Raw genomic sequence first — 10316 nt, 5'->3', positions numbered from 1 at the left:
TGGATAGCCCCAAAAAAGCCTGTCTTTCTGTGTCCTGTTGATATTGTTGTACACCTGTTGTCTGTTACTTGTTCTTATTTTCACTTGTTTTGCCTATTTTTAACCTGCTATGACTTTCGCTCTTTTATTATGTCTTATTATGTTATTTCTTTATTATGTTCTCTATATGTAAAGCACTTTGTGACCCTTGGTCTGGGAAAGGTGCTGTACAAATACATTTTACTTACTTGGGTCATTTTTTTTATACGGTGCCATTTGGACTTCATAACTTGTGAAAAATAAATTGTTGATTTATCTATATTTTAATGTTCTATTATATAAAGGACATATCTAGCTTGCTGAAAAACATAGTGGTCGAGCTCAGGCACCTACATTTTATTTTATTTAGAATACCCTCTGTAGTTGAATAGGGCGAGTGTCTCCAGAACAGAGTGGACACATAACAGGGTGGACACTAACAGGGTGGACATTTTGAGTTAAAGTTAGCCTTTAGCCTGCCTGTGTTAGCATAATGCCTAGAATGACCATGAATACTTGATGAGGAATCTAATTTGCACTAAATACTGTTTTTGAAATTATTCAATTTGATTGATCTCCTCAATATTTAGGCATAACAGGGTGGACACGTTATGGTCAACCACATTAAACTCACTGGATAAAAACATAAAAATCAGATGGTAAAAGAGGTAGAAAATCACACAGCTTACCACATTTGAAATCCCCTCCACTGATGTGATGTCACCTCATGAGAGCGATGTGATTGAGACATATGGTTTTCTTTTAAAAGGGACATTAACACAGCATAACAGGGTGGACAGTGATGGCAGGGACAAGCAATATTGTAAGCAAAACCTTAATTTTTTGTACAAAATAAAAAAAAGGATAAAAACGATATTTGATTTCAATAGATATTGATCAGGAAAATGAAATAATAATAACATATTTGGAAATGTATATGTTTTTAATAGTTATTTTTTGGATTGAAGTTGAATGAACAACACTGGGGACATCCCAAATCCCATGCAAAATCCAATTTACATCTTTAACCAAAGCTTTTAAAATGTAGAAAACAACAACTTAGAAGCCCATATCATTGTATTCATAATAAATAACAATTGACTATACATGAAAAACCTAATGGAATTAGTATTTGTCCAAATTTAGACAAAATACAACATGATTTAGTACTGGGGACGGAAAAGGCACCGTATAATAAAATGACCCACTTACTTACTAATGTCTGTGGAACAGCACTTTGCAAGTTCGCCGTGTTTTATTAATCGGAAAAGCAGCTAATTTACTCGGAAAACTCCGTTAGGAGCCGACGCAGATTAATCAGTGATCCAGGTGTTACGGTCGAAGACGACAGGTGACTTTCATCGTAGCCTACCCACAGCAAGTTGTGTTTGCGCACACGTGTCCTCTGAACTGAAGAGTGTGTGATCTCAAGCCTGTGTGATCGGAGTCGCCATGCCCGGGTTAAGGAAGTACGTGAAACGGGCCAGATCAGGTAAACACCGGGGCTCTCTGGACGGGTCCATGTTCACCCGTGTTTATCAACGTGACTGGTCGTGTTTGGTTGATGTGTTTGCGGCTCCGCTCAGACGCGCCCAGATCAGAGGCGCACTTTGTTCTCCAACCAACGGTGTTCTCCAGAAATGCAACTTTTAGTCGTGAGGTCACGTCACGATGAAAGACACGGTCGTAATTCTTTGTGTCTCGATTGTTCCGCCCAAGAAATGTCGGTTCTTACTCTGCACACGATGTGCTCGATAACGTGTATGACCTGTTTTTTCTCTTTGACAACTATTCACGCGTTCCCTTTCATACTCATTGGATGAATTCGTATAATAACTGAATTAACACCTACATCTGTATCTAACAATGTCTCTCTCAGTGACTGACCACCCATAAATCTGTATCTACCAACCCCCCCCTAAATCTGTATTTAACCATGTCCCCCAGTAACTGACCCCCCCTAAATCTGTGTCTTACCACCCCTGTGTCTCTAACATTTGCATTTAGCAGACGCCTTATTCCAAAGCGACTTACAATTGATACATTTGACTAAATAAGTGAATCGTCAATCCACCTGTTGTAGCAGGAAGAGTAATCTAGCTCAGGCCAGGGGCCATTGGCAGTCTCCGTGACAGAAAAAGAAAGAAATAATTTATTTTTTTATTTTTAGACACTGGAGAAACAGTACAAGGGGGGGAAGTAGAACTCTTAGGGGAATGGTGGGGGGTAGTGACTGACCACCCCTAAATCTGTATCTGACCCCCCTGTGCCTCTGTATCTAACCACATCCCCCCCTCAGTGACTGACCCCCTCTGTGCCTCTTTACCTTTTCGTTTTACTGTTTTCCCCTGCTTTTATATTCATTCTATGCATTTATATGTTTTTATATATGTTTTTATATATGTTTTTTATTCACTTTATGTTCTTATTCCTGTTGTAAAGCACTTTGAGCTGCATATCTTGTATGAAAGGTGCTATATAAATAAAGCTTTACTTACTTACTTACTCTCTCTCTATCTAACCACACCCCTCCTCAGTGACTGACCCCTGTGCCTCTCTCTCTCTCTCTCTCTCCCAGCTCTGAAGCGGTCGTTCGAGGTGGAGGAGACGGACGGCCCCTCCCTCACCCACCCCTCCCCCCTCTCCCGCCGACCCAACAACCCCCTCCGCTCCTCCACCTCCTCCACCACCTCCAGCCAGCGCAGCTACCACCACCACCACCACGACACCACCACCTCCTCCTCCACCTCCACCACCACCACCGCTAACAACGCCTCCTCCTCCTCCCGCCGCTCCTCCTCCGACTACTCCTCCCCCTCCTCCACCTCCGTCTCCCGCTCCGCCTCCGAGTGCTCCAACCCCCGCTCCCCCAAGACCAGCCTGAGGCGCCTGGAGCTCTCTGGGGGAGGAGGGGGGGCGTCAGGGATCCGAGGAGGAGGAGTAGGAGGAGGAGCGGACTCATCGACGTCCAGGCGGGCCGAGATCTCCATCGAGGTGTCCCCCTCCTCCTCCTCCACCTCCTCCTCTTCCTCCTCCTCCAAGCAGCAGGTGGACAGCTCCCCCAGCCCGGGGATCGCACGCTTCGGCCTGAGGAGACCCGATCGAGGCGCGGCAGTACCCCCCCCCGAAGGCTCCTCCTCCTCTGGTGCCCCCCCCCCAACCACCTCCTCCTCCTCCTCCCTCTCCCACAGACGGGCGGAGATCACCCTCTCCCGCCCCCACGAGGCCCCCGCCCCCCCCCGCAGGGTGGACTCCCAGCCTCACCCCCCTCCCCCGGCCTCCCGCATCCCCGACCCCCCCCAGAGGAGGGCCGAGGCCCCCCCCACCCCGTCCTCCGCCTCTGAGGCGGCGCCCCCCCCCCCCCTCCACCAGGAGGCCAGAGATGCCGGTGTTCAGGCAGCCGGAGGTGGGGGGGCCGGGGGGAGTGCCACCTTCCCAGGGCAGGGCGGTGGAGAACAACCACGTGCCCCCCCTGGGTGCCAGCACGCCCCTGGGGGGTCACCCCAGCCAGTGGGGGGGCGCGCAGAGGAGTGAGAGGAGCCAGCCCCCCCCCGCCCTCGAAGAGACCCCGCCCGTCTTCAGAGCCACGGAGAGTAAGTCCAGTCTGTTTTTATTTCAACTCTGCTTCTATACGTTTCTCACACACACACACATACACACACACACACACACACACAGACAGACAGACACACACACACACACGGAAACAGACATACACACACAGACAGACACATACACACACACGCATACACATACACACACACACACACACACAGAAACAGACATACACGCACACATACACACACACACATACATACGCAGACATACATATACACACACACAGAAACAGACACACACACCCCCACACCCAACACACTGCTCTGCGTTTACAGAAAACGACAGCTCAACACAGACCTGCTAGCTGTGTGTTTTTAGAAGGGTGTCGCTTAAAGTTGAGTGGTTTTATGTGCATGTGCAGCTGAGGTGGTGGCGGCTATGTCTCAGGAGGTAGAGGCTGTGTCTCAGGAGGTAGAGGCTGTGTCTCAGGAGGTAGAGGCTATGTCTCAGGAGGTAGAGGCTGTGTCTCAGGAGGTAGAGGCTGTGTCTCAGGAGGTAGAGGCTGTGTCTCAGGAGGTAGAGGCTATGTCTCAGGAGGTAGAGGCTGTGTCTCAGGAGGTAGAGGCTGTGTCTCAGGAGGTAGAGGCTGTGTCTCAGGAGGTAGAGGCTGTGGCTCAGGAGGTAGAGGCTGTGTCTCAGGAGGTAGAGGCTGTGTCTCAGGAGGTAGAGGCTGTGTCTCAGGAGGTAGAGGCTGTGTCTCAGGAGGTAGAGGCTGTGTCTCAGGAGGTAGAGGCTGTGTCTCAGGAGGTAGAGGCTGTGTCTCAGGAGGTAGAGGCTGTGTCTCAGGAGGTAGAGGCTGTGTCTCAGGAGGTAGAGCCGTCGTCTAATGATCGCAAGGTCGGCAGATCGGCGGTTCGAACCCCCGGCTGGCCACATGTCGAAGTGTCCTTGGGCAAGACACCGAACCCCAAATTGCTCCCAGTGAGCGGGCCGGCCGGCGCCTTGCATGGCAGCTTGCTGCCATTGGTGTGTGAATGTGTGTGTGAACAGGTGAATGAGAGGCCGTTGTAAAGTGCTTTGGAATAATAAGTCTGTCCATTTTCCATTTACACACACACACCCCCCCCCAATACACTGCTCTGCATTCGTAGAAAACGATAGCTCAACACATACTGGTAGCTATCGGTTTTTATGAGGGTGTCGCTTAAAGTTTGATTGAGAATGTTTATTTTGGTCCCCTATACAATTCACAATACAGATATAAAAAATGTACACAGTCACAATGCATAACACCAGGACCAAAAAGGTGTAGGCTGAAGCCATGGCTTATTGCACCTACATGTATGTTTATTTTTATTTTTATTTTTTTCATGAATGCATAATCAAAACATTGAAACATTTACAAACAAAATTTCACTTACGCATGTCAACAAAAAGTTCAAAAAATACCAAACAAAAACTATATTTAAACCTCTGTTTTATACTTGTTAATCATCTTATTTTTAAATAATTTTTAAAATTATTTTAAGTTGAGTGGTTGTTGTATGTGTTTGCAGTTGAGATGGTTTGAGCTGTTGGGTCTATAGGAGTGAAAGCAGCTTGTCTGGTACGGACTGAGACTCGCAACGATTGTTTTTGCTTCGTTGTTGATGTCTAAATCACATGGCTTCATCAGTGTGTGTGTCTGGACCTCTGTAGTGTGTGTCAGTGTGTGTGTGTCTGGACCTCTGCATTGTGTGTCAGTGTGTGTGTCAGTGTGTGTGTCTGGACCTCTGCAAGAGTCGTAAACGCAGCGTGTTTCCTGACAGAACCGAGCACTACTTGTGTCTGGATGTCTGGGTTATATAGGTCACAGTCCTGATGAGAAGCCCAGCAGGGGGGGGGGGGGAGGGAGAGGGAAGGAGGGAGGCAAGGAGGGAGGGAGGGAGGGAGGGAAGGAAGGAGAGAGGAGAAGCAGGGAGGGATGGAGGGAAGGAAGGAGAGAGGAGAAGCAGGGAGGGATGGAGGGAAGGAAGGGGAGGGAGGGAGGGAGGGAAGGAGAGAGGAGAGGCATGGAGGGAAGGTGAGAGGGAGGGAGGGAAGGAGCTTTGACGGACCTTGACATCATCCAGAAGCAGTGGCGGGCGGTGCATTTCACACCTAGGCCTTCAGTGATGTCCGACACATTCCTACCTGAATTATTCTACCTCTTAATACCATCGTTATGACGCCATGGCTCTAGAAACTAGACAGAAACACAGTATAACCGGGCGTTGCATCACCTTAACATAGTCAGACAAGTACAACAGAGTTATATTAATATTTCCGAAGCATTTTCAATCAATAAATCCGCATTTACAATGAAGAGTGTTAAACTAACATCTTTAAGATCGCTACATTACCCACGTCTGTCGTCTCGTCCACCATAATAGCGACAAAGGGTGCCTTTTTAATCTCCATTTTGATCTCTTCTTCCATCACTTCAGCAATAGCAAAAATCAGGTCGTTTTGTATTTTGCCTGACGTCCCAGTAAACACTTTGTTTGTGGACAGGTGGTAATGTAAATCTGGGTTGTTTTCAGCCAGAAAAGAAAGCTCAACGTAGTTTCCTCTGTTTGTGGACTTGGCGCTTTCATTGTGTCCCCTAAATGAAAGTTATTGTTTACCCAAAAACAGGACACAATCGATCAGTATTATCGATCAGTCAACGAAAGCTTTCGTTGTGAGGCTCCGTTTCCCTGCGCACTTTCAAAAGTTTCACATCTACCGGCATAGTTCCGCATCTCAATAGTGAATATCAATAGTGCGTATCAATAGTGCGTAGCAATAGTGCGTATCCAATCAAAAGACGTGCTGGGTGCTGACATCATTGAGCCTTACAGCAGGCGCCGTTGTTGCTTTTGCTCGCATCTACGTAGGTTTACTAGGTACGCCACAGGTTTTCTCGTTCCAATGTTAAGTTACAGGTCGAATCCGCAGCACCGTTTAATGTGAAGGCGGGCAGATTTTTGAGCCCCCTAGCAACACATTTTGATTGGATAAAAGCTCTAACATAAAGGCCAGCCCTCCAAATCTCAATCGGAGACTGGAAGCAGCGCAACCAAGAGGAAAGCTATGAAATGAAGAGAATAGACTATGGGGAATCATTAATACATATTTGTGGAAAATATATATTAAAATAAAATGTATATTCTGATGATGTTTAGGCCAGCAGAGAAGGCCTTGCTGGCCCTGACGGCACACCACTGTCCAGAAGAAGCAGAGAGACTGTGTGGCTGCGTTCGTAAAATTCTCTCTGGAAATCTGATCAGCACTCATGGAATGCCTCTTGTCCAATCAAATTTACTTGGTTCCTTTATGACGTTGAACCCAGTGTGTGCTCTGCCCGAAAGCCAGAATCTGGTCTCGCGACCTCAGTTTTTCTCAAGTGGTGTGATTGTCAAGTGACTGTAGCGTCCCTTAGGGTGAGGGTTAGCGAACACTGATGTGTTTCTTTCTCAGTAGACGTCAGTATACAGGGTTCGACAGTAACGCCGTTTTACTTGCCCGGAGCAAGTAAAACATTCGCCAGGTTTGTCTGCGTGAGCCCGACAATGCTGCTAGATCCCGGATATGTTTACCTGTGTGCAGGAAGAACAACAGACGGCGCAGGCGTGAGACCAGACTAGATCATCGTGAGTGAAGATATTATCAAAGCGTACTCGCCTGTCGATCACCCGTACGCTTTGATAATATCTTCACTCACGATCATCTAGTCTGGTCTGGCGTCTGTGGCGTCTGTTGTTCTTCCTGCACACAGGTAAACATATCCAGGATCCAGCTGCGTCGTCGGGCTTGCACAAACAAACCCGGCGAATGTTTTACTTGCTCCGGGCAAGTAAAACGGCGTTACTGTCAAACCCAGGTGTCATGTAGTGTAGGGGCGGCTGTTGTACAGGAAGTAGAGCCGGCGTCTAATGATCGCGAGATCGGCAGATCGGCAGTTTGAACCTCGGCTGGCTCAAACTGTCCTTGGGCAAGACGCTGAACGCCAAATTGCTCCCAGTGAGCGGGCCGGCGCCGTGCTTGGTGGCTTGCCGCCATTGGTGTGTGAACGAGAGGCAGGTGTAAAGCGCTTTGGAATAAGGCTCTATATAAGTGCAGTCTGTATACCATTTAATGTCTTACAGTGTACAGTAGATGGCAGGGTTCCCATGAAATCCTTGAAAGTTTGTGAATTTGAGAAAAAAAAAGTTTTTGAAAATAGACATGGGTCATTGAAAGTTCTTGAATCCCTCTCTCTCTCTCTCTCTCTCTCTCTCTCTCTCTCTCTCTCTTCTTTAGCTTGTCAACTAGTAAATAAGTCTCTGTGTTGCTTAACTGTACACATATTTCACAATATATTGTTTTGCTGTGCTGTGGTAGAGAAGGCAAGAGACCATCTAGTGTTCACACATTCAAGCCTCTCTTTTTAATTGTCGTCTGTGAGCGGATAGTTCCTATTATATAAACTCTCATCTAGATCTGTCTCAAACTATGCCATGTTGGGTCCTTGAATTTGAGGGATTTTGAGTCTTGAGTCCTTGAAAGGTGCTTGAATCTGATGTTTCAGAAGGTGTGGGAACCCTGAGATAGCCATGGCTTCTACCTCATGTTGACCTAGCCTAGCCTTGACTAGCCTAGCCTGTAGCCAGCTGGGCCTCATGTTTAAGGTATGCTCTGGTGTGACGGCGGGGGTTTATATAGAGCATGATGGGCTCAGGGAATCTGATGCGTCATGTTTGGGGTTTTCTGAGTAAAAGTCAGACTTCATACTGACTCACGCCTGTGGTAAGAAGCCGCATACCCCCAAAAAACGAACTAAGTCATGATGAGAGAAGCAAACCCAACTGTCAGACCGTCCAGAGAGAGATTTGTGATGTGTTATTCTGGTTTTAAAATGAGCTTTTTTTACCCTCAAACCACAAGAAAGCCTTGGACGACATGACTGTTTCTGCCTCAGCTACCTCAGCCCCAGATGTGGAATATGAGTGAGGTCATAATAACACCAGAATATGAATGATGTCATAATAACACCAGAATATGAATGATGTCATGTTTATGTTGCTGAGGGTTTCTGTCTCCCTCCATCTCTACCTCCCTCATTCTAGCTCTCTCTCCATCTCTACCTCCCTCATTCTCTCTCTCTCTCTCCATCTCTACCTCCCTCATTCTCTCTCTCTCCATCTCTACCTCCCTCATTCTCTCTCTCTCCATCTCTACCTCCCTCATTCTCTCTCTCTCTCAATCTCTACCTCCCTCTTTCTCTCTCTCTCTCCATCTCTACCTCCCTCATTCTCTCCATCTCTACCTCCCTCATCTCTCTCTCTCTCCATCTCTATCTCCCTCTCCTGTCCTTCCTCTCTGTCTCTCTCCCCCCTTCTCTCTCTCCAGCTCTACCTCCCTCATTCTCTCTCTCCATCTCCCTCTCCTGTCCTCCTTCTCTCTCTCTCTCTCTCTCTCCCTCCTTCTCAAACCTCTCTCTCTTTCTTGCTCTCCCTCCCCCCCTTCTCTCTCCCTTCTCTCTCTCTCCCCCTCCCTCCCCCTCTCCCTCCTCCTCCCTCCCTATCTCATTACCAGTTTCCCAGTGTGCTTGGCTCAGGCCTCTCCTGCTGGGATAACACCATGGTGGAGTTATTGATGTGGTGATGTCAGATTTGGCAAAGACAACATGACCCACCCCCCCTCTCTCCCTCTCTCTGAGGTATAATTGGTTGTGATATACTGACCTTTACCAAGGTTTTTAGTTTTTTTTTGTTACCAAGGTAACTCTCTCTCCTCGAAAACTCGAATCCGTAAAAAGAACATCAAGTTTGTCCAAGGGCCAATTGAACCCGTGTGGGTTAGGGTTGATACCAGGGGTCAAAGTTGAATGTTGCAGTTTAACCGGACAGTTTCTGAGAGCTCTGTTATTGTGAGTGTTATTGTTGTTGTTATTTTTTTTTTTGCGTTTATATTGTTGATTGTTGTCGATCGATTGCGGTGTTGTTGAAGACGTTAGCTAGTTAGCTTGCCCCCAAGCGTTTAGTTACGCAGAACACCCAGTACCCCAGGTAAACGTAAGTAGGCCTAAGTAAGTAAAACTTTATTTCTATAGCGCCCTTCTCAGCGCGGATGCACAGGGTGCTTCACATCACAAATAAAGGATAAAATGGGTAAAAAGAAAGACGCCATCAAACATCGTCAAAGGAGATTAAAAGGGACAACATAAACAGGAACATAAGATGGATATAGCCGACTCAAACGCTCTGTCCCCTGTAGTTGTTAGTCTGGTCCTGAACCCCTGTAGTTGTTAGTCTGGTCCTGGGTACGACCAGGTACGACCAGGTACGACCAGGTACGACCAGGTACGACCAGGTACGACCAGGTACGACCAGGTACGACCAGGACCTTTAGTTGTTAGTCTGGTCCTGGGTACGCCCAGGTACGCCCAGGTACGCCCAGGAGCTCTTGTGCTAGCGCCAATCCTCTTTGCGCTATACGACTATAACAACGAATACAACATTGAGTTTGAGTGAGGAGGCAGCTGTGCCGCGGGCTTCGCTAGCTTGGTTAGTTGGCTGGTTCGCTAGCTCCAGCCAGGCGAGGCCTCAGCAGCTGGTAGGTGTGACATTCCCAATCTGGAGTCCATGAACGCGCCGTAAAAATAGAAACCCTGCAATTTTGATAGTTTTTATTGTGTCTGTCTGTGTGTCTGTCTGCCTGTGTGTCTGTCTGCCTGCCTGCCTGTCTGTCTGCCTGTG

General features: G+C 47.7%; 1 protein-coding gene across 1 annotated transcript in view; it reads left to right on the top strand.

Annotated features, from left to right (window-relative positions):
- The first annotated feature begins 3279 nt into the window (after positions 1 to 3279).
- LOC308149647 (neuronal-specific septin-3-like) overlaps positions 3280 to 10316 on the top strand; it is a 62228-nt gene continuing 55191 nt past the window's right edge. The window contains 1 exon segment of the mRNA XM_080522534.1: positions 3280 to 3611. Within this exon segment, the coding sequence (XP_080378660.1) occupies positions 3401 to 3611 (211 nt within the window). The 5' untranslated portion in view covers positions 3280 to 3400.

Source organism: Nansenia antarctica (genome assembly GCF_963989245.1).
Source record: "Nansenia antarctica genome assembly, chromosome: 2".
NCBI lineage: Eukaryota > Metazoa > Chordata > Actinopteri > Argentiniformes > Microstomatidae > Nansenia > Nansenia antarctica.
This window is presented reverse-complemented; position numbering and strand designations above follow the sequence as displayed.